This window comes from Microtus ochrogaster, chromosome 10 (assembly GCF_000317375.1).
Source record: "Microtus ochrogaster isolate Prairie Vole_2 chromosome 10, MicOch1.0, whole genome shotgun sequence".
NCBI classification, from domain to species: Eukaryota; Metazoa; Chordata; class Mammalia; order Rodentia; family Cricetidae; genus Microtus; species Microtus ochrogaster.
This window is the reverse complement of record NC_022016.1, coordinates 62,490,630-62,507,893: the sequence shown is the minus strand read 5'-3', so window position 1 is coordinate 62,507,893 and position 17,264 is coordinate 62,490,630. Positions and strand designations below refer to the sequence as shown.

The 17,264-nt window shown below is 38.4% G+C and overlaps 1 protein-coding gene across 8 annotated transcripts in view; it reads left to right on the top strand.

Annotated features, from left to right (window-relative positions):
* The window catches only part of Scmh1 (Scm polycomb group protein homolog 1), a 93,118-nt gene that overhangs the window by 59,998 nt on the left and 15,856 nt on the right, over positions 1–17,264 (top strand). For 7 of the 8 annotated variants that reach the window (XM_013348359.2, XM_005353322.2, XM_026781768.1 and 4 more), the window contains 2 exons: positions 7,381–7,610; positions 12,007–12,133. The exons of the other annotated variant lie outside the window; for it this stretch is intronic. In XM_013348359.2, the coding sequence (XP_013203813.1) occupies positions 7,381–7,610; positions 12,007–12,133 (357 nt within the window). The remainder of the gene's footprint in view (positions 1–7,380; positions 7,611–12,006; positions 12,134–17,264) is intronic. 8 annotated transcript variants of the gene reach the window in all.

Sequence of the window (17,264 nt, the reverse complement as noted above, 5' to 3'; positions counted from 1 at the left end):
ATCTCTGAGAGAATTGTTATGCAACAATACTTAGGAAAAATAAATTCAGCAACTTTCATGAAATATGTTAACATTTTTTGTTAATTTCAAACTAATTTACTTGGTACATTATTTCATTTTCAATCTGTGCCTGTCTTTTCCTGTAAGGTTTGATGCAGACAACAAAGACTTTGGACCTTGTTTTTACTTCAGTCAGCTAACCTGAATCTTTTAATTAAAGAATTAAGACATTTAAGATTATTGTTTGGGGCTCGCCTCCGCGTGCCCGGTTCGCCGGTGCGTCGTCGGTCGCGGGCCCAGCCAGAAAAAAAAAAAAAGATTATTGTTGAGAGGTATTTCCAGGCTCTTATAATTTAGTTGGTTTGAATAATGTCTGTACTTTTCTTCCTTTTTCATTTTAGAAGTTTTCTGCTTAACTGAGTAGACCAAGTTCTGTTTTTCTGATTCTCATATGTCCATCTATTCTTACTGATAGTCTCTGATTCCTACTGATGCTATTAGATTTTCAGTATAAAAAATCTTTTAACATAATTCTGTCTTAATAGAAAATTTGCAGCAGAAATACAAAGAATTTTCCTATATCATTAACCAAGATTCTCCCCAAATTACTGTTGCATCAACCTCTCAATATATGATGCATATTTTTTCTTGATATTTCCATTTCATTACTATATATCATAACTTTAATTATGTGATTCAGGCTGTAACTATCCATTTCTTTACCACAGAGTTGTTTTTCCCTTGTAATTGTCTTATGAGAAAATTCTTAGGGCTAGATAGATGGCTAAGAGGTAAAGAGCACTGGCTCTTCTTTCAAGGTTCTAAATTCATGTCCCCAGCAACCACATGATGGCTCACAACCATCTGTAATGAGATCTGGTGCCCTCTTCTGGTGTGCAGCTATAGATGTCAGGCAGAACACTATATACATATTAAATAATAAATGGTTTAAAAAAGAGAGAAAATTTTTAGAGATTATAAATGTCCTGCTTTTCTTTTTCATTACTTTTTCTTAATTTTAGTTATCATACAGAATAATAGATTCCATTATGACATTGTCATGTATATATATTTTTGTATTCTAAACCTAGATTTAAATCTGAATGTCACATATGAGAGAATATGCAGTATTTGTCTTTCCACAAATATCTTCTTTTTCATCAAATTTTCAAGTTTTAGCATCTATGAGTACATCTTGCGTAAATCAATTATTTCTTAATTATTTCCCAATTTTTTTAATTTTCTCATTTTATTTGTACTCATTAACTGAATTACCATGCTAATTAAGCCAGTTAAAATTTTTAGTTTTTATCAATGGCCAGACCAAGAGTGGGCTCATACTTCTGAAAAGTCTTAGTACTCAAGCTCAGAGATATGGCATTTTTAAAGACAAATCTCCAATTACATCAGTAGGGGCTAGGGGAAGGAATTGGTGTGTGTAGCGGGGGGACTAGTAACATCTTTTATTGTAAAGCTCAGTGATACTTTCCAGATACTACATAAAACATTTGGGCATGGTCAAGGTCATAGACAAACCCTAGAAGGGTTGCTAAGGCAAATGTGGCTGTAAAGGGTGGAAGGCTGATAAGTGACCATGCAGGCATGAAGTAAAGTTAGGCTAGGATGGCATTACCATAGTTCTAAGCTGAATTACGCAGTAAGAGCTTTCCCTTTCCCCTATTTAGTTAGTTATTTAGTTACATTCTTACTTAACTAGTCATAATTTTTTACTGTCAACTGTTTAGATGTTCAGGCTGTCCGCCATTTAGTAAGTAAAAGCTTCTTGTGATGTACTCATGTGTTCTTTCTGATCTAGATGTCCAGGCCACCTTGTATCTTCCACACCCACCAAACTGTTATGCAAAATTCTACCAGTCTTCTTGAAACTGGATCCTTTAGAGTCACGCTGGTTTTTGTTTTGTTTTGTTTTGTTTTCAGTGTAGATCCTTGACAGCTTTTACTACATTTTCAAAAGTTAATATGATCAAGTTAATTAGCACATGAATTGCTGCTCCCAGGGCTTCCTTGAGGAGGAAGATGTGTTGGTGAGAGCAGTTCTAGCTGTTAGTTGGAGTGAGAGGTACATTGCCTCAACAGTCAGGAGCAGAAAGGTGAATGCTGGTGCTCACTGGCGCTCTCCCTTTTATTCAGAGAGAGATTTCTTTCTTCTGGGCTACATGACAGTACCAAAGACTAGAATCATGGCCAGCTCTTCCACTTTAATTTTGATGATGCTTGCTTTCCTCACTTGTTAGAGGAGGTACTGTCAGTGTTACAAGATTGTCATGAAGGCCAAGTGGAACCCCAAGTATATAAGAACTTAAGTATTGTTGATTAGGAAGTTAATTCTTTCCACCTTAGAAACACCAAAATGTGTTGGATTATATTCATGTGTTTCATCTTTCTCTGATAAAGACAATCATAAATTGACTAATCACTTACATCTAGAAAAGTGAGAAAAGATAACAAATTCAAGGTCACATCATAAGGGACAGAACTAAAATTAGATCCCTAATTCCTTGATACTATCCTTTTTTACTTTCTTTTTTTTTTTTCAAGCAGGATAATTAAGTTAGAATGTGGCAAGACAGATCAGGGCTTCCTAATAGGAAGAGCTTCCAGATCTTCCCTCGAGATAGCTTCTTCAAATCTAGTTATTAAGAAGCTGTTAAACTCTCCTGAAGCCTCACCTCAGTGTTGCTCACAAAAGACATGCATAACATGGTTTTTAAGAGCTGTCCAATAAAATCATTTGTTTTCTTCTGTCCAGATCTTTGAGTCCAGTGAAGGCAACTTTTTCCCTAGTTTCATAGTTGTGCACCACACTATGTATGCTTAACCCTCAGGGAAAGAGAGAAGCAAACTATTAGTACTACTGAAAAGAGCTGAGACAGGGAACTGCTCTTCTCTTGTTATCTGGCTTCATTTCTTTTTTTTATTTTTTAATATTTTTTAATAGATTTTTATTGAGCCCTACATTTTTATCTGCTCCCCTCCCTGCCTCTTCCCTCCCCTTCAACCCTCCCCCAAGGTCTCCATATGGCTTCATTTCTATTCTGTCTCAGGTACCCACTGAGAGCCTTGTCTGTCAGGTGATTCATTACCTCCCTACCCCACTTAGGTTCATGGGCTTTCACTGTCTTGGGACTCATAAAAACCAGTTTAAAGGGAAGCCGTTTGGCTGGTTTAGTTACTCAAGCTAAGGTATAAAATAAGTAGAGTGCTGAATTTAATGAGGGTTAGGTTCTTTCTATGAAAATAACACTGATCACCATTAGAAACCATTTGTACTTTATACAAGGATTTTTCCTTTATTTTTTTCTTTTTGTATCTCTCTGTGTGTGCATGTTTATATGTACAAATAAGAACATGCATGTGTGCTCATGACTTTGGAGGCCAGAGGACAAACTTGGCTACCATTCCTCTTCAGGCACTATCTTGGGTTTTAGAAACAAGGTCTCTCACTGGCCTAGGGCTTATCTGATTAACCTAGGCTGACTTCTCAGCCAGTCCCAGGGATTCATCTGCTTCCTTCTCCTCAACACTGTGGTAACAAGCATATATCACCTTGCCTGGCTTTTTATGTACATTCTGGAGATCAAACTCAGATCCTCATGTTTGGGCAGCAAACACTTCACTAATTAAGCTGTTTCCCTAGAAGTCTCCAGACCACACACTATGAGTACTATCTTCATAACCTTTTTGAGACAGTCTCATTCTGTAGCTCAGACTGACCTTGGCCTCACCACAGTCTACCTTCCTTGGCTTCCCAAGTACTTGTGTTATAGGCATAAGCCACCATTCTTAGCTTACATAACATACAAAATATTCCCCCTTCCTTTATTTAAATGTATGTGTGCTGTAGATTAAACCCAGGACTCATGATGCCCATGAGCACATGCTTTGCCAGGGAGCTGTGCCCCGGCCTAGACACATCTTACTAATAGTGAGTATTTGGATCATTTAAACTTGCCATTTATTAAAAATAATTTTACTATGAACATTAATACACATATGCTGATATATATATATATATATACACACACACACACACACACACACATACAAGAACCTCCCTGGCATTTATACCTGTGGTTGGAATTGCTAAATCATAGCGATAAATACATCCTCTGATTTATTCAGTAATGTGTATGATGCCCTACTCGTGACTCAGCAAGCCACACTTGACATCAGATATTACCAGAATCATATATAAATCTTATCAATTGATCTAATATTCCTTTTCAAAATATATCTTCCCCCAGGCTCTAAACCAAACCATATATTGCATTAACTGTATGTCATGTTCACTTTCAGAATCTAGAATAGCTCTTGTATTTTTCTCTCTACATTGACAAGGCTAGTTGTTTTGTTAACTGAATCTCAATTTTGGTGTGTCTGACCTCAAGATAATTGATTTGAAGCTGAGATGATAAATATGTGGTATTCTCAGTCCATCAAGTTAGAAGATAGACTGGACGTGTTCCAGGTGGAATGATATTTGGTTAGCAGGTTGAGGTGCTAGAACACTTCTCTTGATTTCTGGGACTTCACACTCATTTTCTTTTGGATTCACTTTTGGACCACTCTTTAATCTCTTTGCCAGCTCTTCTGTCTAACTGATGTACATTAATGTTAGAAACTATCTTTTTCCCTCTTCTCTTGATTATATATTCATACTCAACAAAATCTTACTTAGTGAAATGATTTTACATACCAGTAAACACACTGATGATTCTCAAATTTTTATCTTCAGTTCTATCATCTCCTTTGGATTCCTGATATATAACTCCCTAATTAACATCTCCGTATTTTAATATCGAATAGACAGCTCATAAGAAACAATTTTAGCCGGGCGGTTGGTGGCGCACGCCTTTAATCCCAGCACTTGGGAGGCAGAGGCAGGCGGATCTCTGTGAGTTCGAGACCAGCCTGGTCTACAAGAGCTAGTTCCAGGACAGGCTCCAAAGCCACAGAGAAACCCTGTCTCGAAAAACCAAAAAAAAAAAAAAGAAACAATTTTAGAATCTCAATTCTGGATCTCTTTCTCTGGTGTTTTCCACCTCAATAAAAGGCATCATTAATCTCCCAACTGTCCCAGCTAGTAACATTGTTTCACATATAACTCCTCTTTTTCATTAGATATGATTTTAATTGGATGTGTTCAATATGCTTTTGTGGTTTGCTTGCTAATTTCTTGCTTCCTGACATCCAGTCAAGTCAACTCTTCCTTCAAATGTACTCTGAATCCAATCACTGTTTCTCTAGTAATACCAAGATTTCAATGCACCATTATACTTTGGTGGGGTATATGTGCATGTATGCATGTGTGCACGTATTTACATGTGTATAATGGTTACCTGACCCATACATGCACATTGGAGGCCAGAGGCCAACTTCAGGTGTCTTCCTCTATTGCTTTCTACTTGCCCCCTTTTGAGACAGAATCTCACTGAACGTGGAGCTTGCCTTTTAGGCTAGACTGGGTGGCTAATGAGTCTCTGGAATCCACTAGTGTCAGAGGTGCACACCACTAGGACCCTGGGTTTAGACGTAAGTCCTTGTGCTTGCATAGGAAGTGTTTAGTAGCTAGCTACCCAGCTTGATCTGTTCATTCCTACTGCTTTTCTTCTCTAATCTATTCTCCACATTGCCAACTCATGTCCAGCTATGCTAACTTCAAACACTAACATGTTCCCATGTTAGAATATCTATTTGTTACACATTAGACTTACCAAAACAGTTTTTGACAACTCTTCTGTGGGGTCTTCGTAGGCTTGCTCTTTGGAACAGTGCTTAAATCTCTTCTCTTAAAAGAATGCTTCCCGCCGGGCGATGGTGGCGCATGCCTTTAATCCCAGCATTTGGGAGGCAGAGGCAGGCGGATCTCTGTGAGTTCGAGACCAGCCTGGTCTACAGAGCTAGTTCCAGGACAGGCTCCAAAGCCACAGAGAAACCCTGTCTCGAAAAACAAAAAACAAACAAAAAAAAGAATGCTTCCCAAACAATGTAGTATCCTTACCCTACATGAATCATAGCACTTGTCAGTACCTGGTACTCTGATAAATATTGTTCACTTTTCATTTCTCCCACTGAGTTGATCAGTGAAAACTATGTCTGCTTTGTTCACTGTTCTATTCCCAGGACTCAAAACAGTATATAACCCATAGCAAGTGCTCAATAATTATTTTTGTAATGAATTAGGTATTCCTTATCTCTAAATGTCTAAATTTAAGGAGAAGATGAATGAATGACATAAAACTAAGTAGTCCACAGAATACTTTAGAAGTGCTGACCTAGCCGGGCGGTGGTGGCGCACGCCTTTAATCCCAGCACTCGGGAGGCAGAGGCAGGCGGATCTCTGTGAGTTCGAGACCAGCCTGGTCTACAAGAGCTAGTTCCAGGATAGGCTCCAAAACCACAGAGAAACCCTGTCTCGAAAAACCAAAAAAAAAAAAAAATTAAGAGCAAACATTTTAAGTTGAGGAGAAATGATTTCCATTTTCATGTTTCACACACACTGCACTAATCATGGTAAAATCTCAGCCACATTGATGTCACCTTGGCTGTCAGGGTTCACTTTGAAAACAAAAGTTCTTGCCTCACTGAGTAGCCAGGGAGAGGCACCACTTCTCTTCTATTATATCTTAATTCTCATCAGAAAAAGACTATAGACTCCTGAGATCTGTCCCAGTTGTGAGCCTCTGGTTCTAGCCACAGGATTTACCTTGAACTTGGCTTCCCTAAGATACTTAGGGAAATCTTTAATATTTTCCTGTATCTACTAGAAATGATTAAAAAAAAACTTATATTGTAGCCAAAATAAATTCAATTTATTTTGTAATTTTCTAAGCATTTAGGTCAAATGTCAAGAAACTAGGACAACCTCCCTGGACAGAAATGTTATTTTTCCTTCTGTCTGGGATAGTGTCTTGGCTGATATTATGTCAACTTGATACAAGCTAGAGTCATCTGAAAGGAGGGAACTTCAATTGAGAAGATGCCTCCATAAGATCCAGCTGTAAGGCATTTTCTTAATTAGTGATTGATGGGGGAGAGCCCAGCCATTGTGAGTGGTACCACCCCTTAGCTGGTGGTCCTGGGTTCTATAAGAAAGGCAGAGCAAGCCATGGGAAACAAGCCAGTAAGCAGCACCCCTCCATGGCCTCTGCATCAGCTTCTGCCTCCAGGTTCCTGCCTTGTTTGAGATCCTGTCCTGGCTTCTTTCAGTGATGTACTACAGTACGAAAGTATAAGCCCAATAAACCCTTTCCTCCCCAGATTGCTTTTTGGTCATTGTGTTTTGTCACAATAGAAACCCTAATTGAGACAGGTGGAAATACAGGAAGAGGGATAATAGAATGAGTCTTTTTCTTACAGTTGTGATTCCAAAGAATCCTTCCCCTGCATCTGATGTGAATACTGAGAAGCCCAGCATCCACAGCACCAAAACTGTCTTGGAGCATCAACCAGGGCAGAGGGGGCGCAAACCAGGAAAGAAGCGGGGCCGAACACCCAAGATCCTTATTCCCCATCCCACCTCTACCCCATCCAAGTCAGCTGAACCTTTGAAATTCCCAAAGAAGAGGGGTCCCAAACCTGGCAGTAAGGTAGGTAAAAATGTGGGCTTCTCAGAAAGAGGTATGGGACAGCAAAGAGGCAATTCAGCCACACATTTCATCTCGAAAAGGAGCACATGTAGCCATCTTGTCCACCTAGTTGGTGGTTTTTAAGAGAAATCTAGATCGTCATCTCTGTTTAGCGCTTACCTGTAGTTTACTAATGTTAGAGATAGGATAGTAGGGATAGGAAACCAATTTTAGTTTTTGAGAGAGTCAATCCAATGTCTTCCACACATAAAAGATCCTGCTTCTCATTAACCTTCACAAAATAGATGCCTAGCATGTAAATAGAGTATATTAATTCTTTAAATGTATTTCATTTGCTATTGCAAAGATTTCTTTTTAAAACTTCATTTAATTATTTAATGTCAGACTATATTAGATGCTATTACATTCATATCATGATCATCACAATGCTCTGGGAGACTATTAGCATTACTTTATTATGAAGTAAATTAAAAGTTAGACATGTGAAATGATTTTCCTAAGACCATATAGCAAGTGAATGACAAAGACTACATTGACTGGTTTCTACATCTAGTTCCAAGATCGCCACTACACACACACCTAAGGGTTATATACTTTCCTCTAATGTAGGAAAAGATCAAGTCAAGCTTCACTGAGCATGGTTACTGAATGAATGTACTACTTCTTAAATCATTCAGTGTTTCCATGGATAGCTTCCCTAGCAAAAGCAATGGTGTGAAAAAAAACTCCTCTGGGGCCCTTGTTATCATCTCTCCTCCACTTATTTCCTAATGATCAAGGGTTTCTCAAAACCTCCTTCTGAATTTGATTACTTGAATCACCCTGTGGAAATGCTGTCCTGTTCTTTCTGGACCTCCATTGCAGTCCCATATTTTCCCTAGAGTTGGTTATTTGGCTGATTTGCTATGCTTGTTAATAACTCTAGCTAATATTAGTCCTTGTGGAGTATAAGCCCCTCAAGGTCAAGTACCTAACCTTCTCTTCTCTTTTCCTCCTTGTTTCTCATTCTCATGGGAGATGTTCTGTATACGTAAGATGGATGGGTGGATGGACGGACGAATGGATGGATTTTAGTCGTGATGCTACCTCTCTTAATTGTCCCTTTTTTTTTATTGGATTTAAATTCTCAATGTCACTGCTTACTCTTTCTGTATAATATTCACTGCTAATACCTAGCCCTGGTCCTGCAGTGTTAGTACGACGACGACGACCACTGCTGCTGCTGTTACTGTATCACACAGAATTACTTCACTCCCTCTTCTCTTTCTCTGCTGTAGAGGAGGCTGAATAAAGGTCCTAAGAATGCAAGGCCAGAGAGGCTTGGTTTTGATTACGTGGGCATACCTCGAGGGTAGTCAAAAGAGGGAATGTGTGTATCAGACTCCAAAAGCAAAGTAAGAGAGCAAATTGAAATTAAAACAGAAAGTCTTTGTTTCAGTATATAAGGAGCTATCTCAAATAGTAGTAAGCTCCCGTAATTACAAGTGTTTTCTCAGGGACTAGGTGCACTGCCAGGGATCTGTTTCAAGAAAAATAAGGCAGAAATATTGAAGATGATTTTTTTTCAGAAAAATCTTTTATTTTATATGTTACCTGTCACCAAAAAAATCCTTTTAAATTTGTTTTAGCATACATTTTGGTAGTTAACAAAGTACAAGCCATTTAAATATATTCTAGAATTTCTTTTCAAAATAAAACAGAATAAGTAGAAAAAAACATTGAAACCATAGAATCAGAATGCTAAATATTAAAATTACTATAATCTTCAGTTTTTTATCATAATTATTATTGATTCTTTAAGAATATCATATTATGCACTCCAATCCCACTCATTTCCCAGTCCCTCTGCCCTTCACTCTTGTAACGGCCCCTCAAGGGAAACCTTAAAAGAAATAACAAAAATATAATAGAGATAAATAAATATAAATAAGAGTATTAACTAAAAAGCAAACTTAAAAAGACCCAAAAAAACAAGAAAACTGACTCAAGGAAGTAACACTCTGAGAAGAGTGTTGGTGAGGGTCCAGTGTTCATGGTGTACTGGAAGCCAGAGGCCTTGAGCCTGGCCAGCAACACATTACATAGTGAACATAGTAAAGCTGTTTGCACAGAAGGGTATACTACATGGTACACAGTAGCTCCTGTGCCACAAAGACAAATGGAAAGGTGAGAAAGATGGAGGAGCAAAGTGGTTTTGTTTGTTTGTTTTTATTTTCTTGTTTTTGAAGATGATTACATTATAGGGCTTTCAATATCCTTTGAAAACTGAGAACTCAGTTATTATGATTTCTCTGCTCTGCACCCTTCAGGAAGTCAAAAACATAGTAGCCATTCTTTTGAAAGTAAATATTCTCATGGTATCATGATTTGTATCCTAACATCTGACCCCTTTTACTCTTTGCATAATCATATAAAAGTATATGCCTTCCATGTGGTGACACCTCTTCTTTTGAAACAGAAAGTCTTAGAAACCAGACACATTTAGGTTTTGTCTCATCCCCATTTATGGTCACTGTGTGACTTTGGAATAACTTCTTTCAGTAAGGTGTTAAGGCCCCTTACCCCCTGTTAAGTGGAACTAAGTTTGTAGGTGGAGACTGCTTGTTCATTCCCGGCCAACTAGACCTGAATAATCACAGAGAAACTATATTATTTCAACACTGTTTGGCCTATTAGCTCAGACTTCTTATGAACTATCTTAAATTAACCCATTTCTATTAATCAGTGTATCACCACAAGGTTGTGGCCTACAAGTGAAGTTCCGGTGTCTGTCTCCTTAGGCAGCTACATGATGTCTCCCTGACTCCTCCTCCTCTCTCTCTCTCCGTATTCTTCCAGACTGTATATATTCTGCCCTGCCATAGGCCGATGCAGCTTCTTTATTAACTAATGGTAATAAAACATATTCATCGCATACAGAGGGGAATCCCACATCAAAGTTAATGCATGTATCTGTGTAATACATGTAATTACACCTATCTAAAATGCTAATGATACCTTCCATCTTTCTGCTTTCTTCTACAACATTCCGGTACTCAGCTCACCAGACCGCTCTTTGAGAGAACCTGAAATCCTAGTACCAACTCATTGAAGTTGAACTTGTATTTATTTACCTTCTATTATGACTTCCTACTTACATGGAATTCTACTTTCAGGAATACCTGATATTGTAAGCATATGTCCATTTCTAATAAGGGTTTTGCATGATAACTTCCTCATGTGAAGCCATTTGATGTATGACCACTGCCATCAGCAGATCTCTCTAGATTAAATTATGTGTCCTTAGAGGGCAGAGTACCTTACACAAATACTTTGTGAAAGATGATTTTTGGATCTTGGTAATAGTTGTTTTCCTTGTATACCTAAAGGCTTTTAGAAACTGTTTTTGGAAACATTCCAAACATTGGAGTTCCAGCAAAAAATAATAATAATAATAGGTTTCTCTCAGATCTTCTTAATTACACCCTTTTTGGTACTCTATACTGTATGCTTCATGATAAACATTTATTAATACTTATATTTCTGGTGCCATGTGAGGAATGGCACTCAGACCTTCACGGAGTCCTAGGTCAATAGGGAGCATCAGTGTGCAAGCAGGTAATGGTAGCACATGGACAGTACAAAGTATGGAGCTAAGAGGAAAAGTAAGAGCTTTCTAGATGGACATAAATTTATAACATGAAAAGAGAACATTTCCTGTTGAAAAGAAAGCTTAAGATTGTAAGATGTGAGCCATATAAAACCACAGAGTTTTAGAGAATTCTAACTGGGGACTGGGAAGGAATAGCAGGTAATGAGTTGAGGGGGGGGGCAGAGGAAAGTATCTGGTAGGGTCAGAAGGTCCAATTCCATTTAGAGAAAGAAACAAAATAACATTAACCCATAGCATTATGCTTTCTGCTTTTATCTGCCCAATTTACAAAAGATTTAGAGTTCTTATGATACTGAATCTAGCATAAAAGTGCATTACTACAGAGAAACCCTGTCTTGACAAACAAAGTGCATTAAACAGAAAATGTTAATTTTTTTAAAATATTTATTTATTTATTTATTATGCATACAATATTCTGTCTGTATGCCTGAAGGCCAGAAGAGGGCGCCAGACCTCTTTACAGATGATTGTGAGCCACCATGTGGTTGCTGGGAATTGAACTCAGGACCTTTGGAAGAGCAGGCAATGCTCTTAACCACTGAGCCATCTCTCCAGCCCCCCAGAAAATGTTTATTAAGTACTTTCAATATGTACAACTTTGGGGCCAGTTACTGAGTAGCAAATAAAATGTGGTTCCATTAATAAATATGTTTGTTTCATGGGTGTAGTGAGTGCTAGGAATAGAGAAATGAAAAGAGAAAGTACCATGCACGGGTAGCAAACTTTTCCCATCCATTTTAACAGAGGAAACCTCGGACTTTGCTGAGCCCACCACCCACCTCACCAACAACCAGCACCCCTGAACCGGATACCAGCACTGTTCCCCAAGATGCTGCCACCATCCCCAGTTCAGCCATGCAGGCCCCCACAGGTAAGAGCAGAGGATGGAACTAGCTCCAGTTTGTCTCTGAGGCATAGTGTCTACATTTCCTCTTGTCTTCTACCAATAACTAACCCTGTCTATGTGTAAACCTAGGTTTAGAAAAATTCCTTATAGCTTTTGAAATATAAAACTTTCATTTTGTCAGAGCAGTAAGAAAACACATGCACAAAAAAAAAAAAAACTGGGGTAATTGTTCTATGAACTCAAAGCTGTGAAACTGGGGCTGGTTGCAAAGAATAGGAAAACATTCAAAGCTTGCTGGCCCCGTTTAGAGTAATTACTCATCTTGCTTAGTTGGGTCATTTCCTTATTAATGGTCCCTTTTACCTTTCAGAAGCCTTGTAGCATGAGGCTGCCACCATTTCAATATAGATGAAAAGCTTCTGAGTTTTAAAAAAAAATCATTAATGGAGGCAAACCTTGATACAGTGAAAATGAGTTTTACTTTGGGTACCAGACAATGAATGATTGATTCAAAGTAAAATCTGGTAGCTGATGAGAATGGGTAATCAACCTGGTGTGTGTGTGTGTGTGTGTGTGTGTGTGTGTGTGTGTGTGTGTGTGTGTGCGCGCGCGCGCAGTACACTGGCTGATTGATACATGCAAAAGTCATATGTGTCCCCATTTTATAAAATACCTATCAAGGTAGCTGCAAAATACCTGTAACCTTTAGTGCATATACATATCCATTTCTTTCCCTTTGTCTTCAAGACCTGAAATTCTCTCTTCTATGTCTTCATCTTCAACCTTCATTGCTGAGGTTTTTTTAACTTCCTAAATTTTTCATTTTGAATTTTATTTCAACTTGACTTTTTTTTAGCAATTCTATTTATTTCCTAAATTGTACTTTCAGATCTTAAGTTGTTTTCATTATTTCATTGAACTCTTTCTGTTTTCATGGTCTTCATCAAGGCATTTAGTAATGCCCACTTCAAGCTCCTCAGAGCCTACTACAATAGGTCTGATGGCTTCTGCTGGAGAAGTATTGTCTTGGTTGTTCATGTTTTTGTTTCCACTGGGATATAGGCAGCTAGTGTTATGACATTTGAGATGCTTCTGGGTATAAATATCTAGCCTTACCTTTGATGGGTGGGTGTTGTCTTAGTTAGGGTTTCTGTTGCTGTGAAGAGACACTATAATCATGACAACTCTTATAAGGAAAACATTTAATTGGGTGGCATACAGTTCAGAGGTTCAGTCCATTATCATCAGGTTGGGACATGGTGGCATTAGGGCAGACATGGTGCTGGAGAGACTGGTAAGAGTTTTATATCTTGTGCAGGCAACAGGAAGTGAACCGAACACTGGGTATAAGACCTCAAAGCCCACCCCCACAGTGACACACTTCCTCCAACAAGGCCATACCCACTCCAACAAAAGCACAACTCCTAATATTACCACTCCCTTTGGGGGCTATTTTCTTTCAAACAACTACAAGTGTGTTTTGTTCTTTCATTGCTGTTTCCCCATTCTGGGTTCTAGTCAAGTATAGCATCTATGGGGTCCCTGGTAAAGAGCAGTTTTGGATTCCAACCAAGTGTGACAACTATGTGTCCCTTGTAGAGAGTGGTTCTCTACATCAGCAGGGAGTCTCAAAGGAGTGGGGATAGACTAGATATGGAAAGAATGAGAATGGCTATGGAGAACTAGGTTTTCCCTGGACCCACACCAACAGGGGATTCATAATATCATTATCCTTTTACTAATATATGACATGTAGCAATGTCTTCTTTACCGCTTCTGATAGAAGTTACTGGTGTTATACCCTTTATCTTTTCACAAAACCAACTTTTGGTTTTTTGGGGTTTTTTTCTAATTGTTTTTCTTTAAATTTCATTAGTTTCTCTAATTTTTATTCTCTTCTGCTTAGTCTGGGTTTAATTCCTTTTTTTTCTTTTTAGTTTCTTTGGGTGTAAATTTGTATTGCTGACTTTGATTTTTCTTTTCTAAATCTTTTTGTGTACTTTGCTTCTCACAGGTTTCAGTATGATTTTTTTGCATATTGATTAAGATAAAATATTTTTAATTTCTTATACTATTTACTTGTTTTATGTGTTTTTTAGGGATATGTTGTTTTAACGACCACATATTTGGGTATTTCCTATCTTAACTCTACTGTGACATGAAAGAGTACACTGTTTAGTTTCTGTTTTAAATTTGTTCAAGTGTTGTGTAGCCCAGGATGTGGTTTGCCTTTCTCACTGGTCTTTGTGGGCTTGAGCTACTGTTATTGGATAAAATAGTTATTTGATATCAATTATAGCCAGTTGATTTATGGTACTATTGATTTCATTTATATTCTTGCTAATTTTATTTTTATTTTCCTGCTGTATCTATTCATTTCTGATAGAAGGTTGCTGAAGTCTCCATCTACAATAATTGATTCCTTGTAGTTCTATCTGGTTTTCTGGGTGTTTGGTTTTTCATTTATCTACTTGGGGTTGACATGTGCCACAGCGCATGTGTGAAGATCAGAGGACAGTTCTGCAGAAAGGAAGTCTGTTTTCCCTTCCCACCATGTGGGTCCTAGGTATTAAACTCAGGTTGTCTGAACTCAGGCTATGTGTGTGCGTGTGTGCGTGTGTGCGTGTGCACGTGTGCGCGCGCACGTGTGTGTGTGTGTGTGTGTGTGTGCGTGTGTGCGTGCGCACTTCCCTCCCATCCCCTGTGAATCATGATGTAGCTCTCAGCTATGGCTCCAGCACTATTTGAGCCACCATGATAAAAATAGATTAAATCTCTGAAATTGTAAGGAAGCCCACAGTTAAATACTTTATCAGAGTTACCTTTGTAGCCAGGCGTGGTGACACACGCCTTTAATCTCAACACTCAGGGCGCAGAAATAGGCAATTTCTGTGAGTTCAAGGCCAGCTGGCTCTAGTAGCGAATTCACAAAACAAAACACTTACAAAAAAAGAGTTGTGTTGATCATGGTTTCTCTTCACAGTAATAGAACAGTTACTAAGACATTAGTACTAATCATTTCACTTATATTTAAATATATATATATTCACATAATAGCATAGGTAATCAAATATAGTATTGATAATTATTATTGAGAATAAATTTTAGTAAAGTAAGAATAAAAATGTTTACATTTTCTTCATTTAGTCTTTCTCCTATTTTCCTCTCTTATCTTCATTTATTTATTTATTTATTCAATAGTTTTGGTCATCAAATCTAGGGTCTTGTAGTAAGCAAGTATTCAATCACTGAGTAGCCCTTCATTATTTTATAATCTAGGTTTCTGATCTGTTTCATCTCTTACTAAAGGACTTAAACTTTCTTGAGAGATACTATTTTGATTTTTCTTTATCTTTGTTTCTCCTTCGCATTTAAAGGAGAATTTCATGGGGTTCAGAACTCTAGGTTGGTAGAGGCGTCTCTCAAAATAATTTATATATTTCCTTATATTTTTTCTGCTTGCATAATTTCTATTATCCTATGGGTAAGATGATTTTTTTCACCTGACTTCTTTTCATTTTTTTTATTTATTATGTATACAATGTTCTGTCTGTGTGTATGCCTGCAGGCCAGAAGAGGGCACTAGACCTCATTACAGATGGTTGTGAGCCACCATGTGATTGCTGGGAATTGAACTCAGGACCTTTGGAAGAGCAGGCAATGCTCTTAACCGTTGAGCCATCTCTCCAGCCCCACCTGACTTCTTTTAATATTTATTATTTTAGTTTCGTTGATGGGTTTTTGTTTAGTTTGTTTTGATTTTTTGGTGCTTTGTTTTGAGACAATCTTTTGAGTATTGTCCAAGTTGGCCTTGTACTCTTTCTGTCTAGAGAGTTGACTGATACTGTGATCATCCTAACTTAAAGTTTCCCATTACTGTGATAAAATGGCCTGACTAAGCCCAGTAGTAGTGGGCACACACCTTTAATCTCAGCACTCTGGGAGGCAGAGGTGAGCAGATCTCTGAGTTCAAGGTCAGCCTGGTCTACCAAGTATATTCCAGGACAGCCTGGGCTTAGAAACCTTGTCTCAAAAACAAACAAACAAAACAAAAAACAGCGTGGTGAAAAGAAACTTGGTGAGGAAAGGGTTTGTTTGTTTGGTTTACACTTTCACATCACTGTCCACCCTCAAAGGAAGTTAGATCAACAACCTGGAGGTAGGAACTGAAGCAGAAGCCATATAGGAATGCTGCTTAGTGGCCTGCTCCTCAGGGCTTACTGAGCCTGCTTTTTTATGCCATCCAGTACCTACCCTACCCAGGGTTAGCACTGCTCACAATGGGTTGGGCCCTACCACACCAATCATCAATCAAGAAAATGCCCTACAGACTTGCCTGTAGGCCAGTCGTATCGAGGCATTTTCTCAATTGAGATACCTCTTCCCAGAGAACTCCAACTTGTCCTAGCCACAATACACACTATCAATAGAATATAGTTAGAAAGAGACTAATGCCCAAGCCCCAAACTTAGCATAGATGGCATCATTTCAACCATATTCTATTGATCAGTCAGCCACAAAACCTAAATTCAGTAATAAGGAATCCCTAATCAGAGCTCACCTCTCAGTGGAGGCAGGTTATGTATATGGATATTTACCTTCAAGTATGTGTCTGTGTATTACATGTGTGTATGGTACCTATACAGGCCAGAAGAGTGTGTCAGATCCCCTGGGACTGTAGTTAGACACCTAGTCTTATTGCAGTTTGATATGCCATGTTTGGTTGATATCCCTGGAGGCCTGCCCTTTTCTGAAGGGAAACAGAGGTGGAGTGGATCTGGGGCGGTGGGGGTGGGGATGAGAGGAGAGGAGGGAGGGGAAACTGTGGTTGGGTTGTAATATATGAGAGAAGAATAAAAAGAAGTGGGGCTGGAGGAACAAATGTTCTCCATTTTGTATGTCTCTGAGCCTTCTAAAGTTCATGTTGGCGATCATTATAACAAAATGATAGCTTAGACTTTCTTAGCAGTGTGAGGGCTTCTCTGAGTAACATCGGGGTTTACTTCCTCTGCAGATACAACTAAAAGTACCCTGGAGAATCTTAATAATTAAAGAAAAAGGCTATGAATTTGAGAGGGAATGGAAGGAAGGGGACATGAGAGAGAACCTTGGGAGGGGGTTAATTATGTAATTGTATTTTAATTAAAATACATTT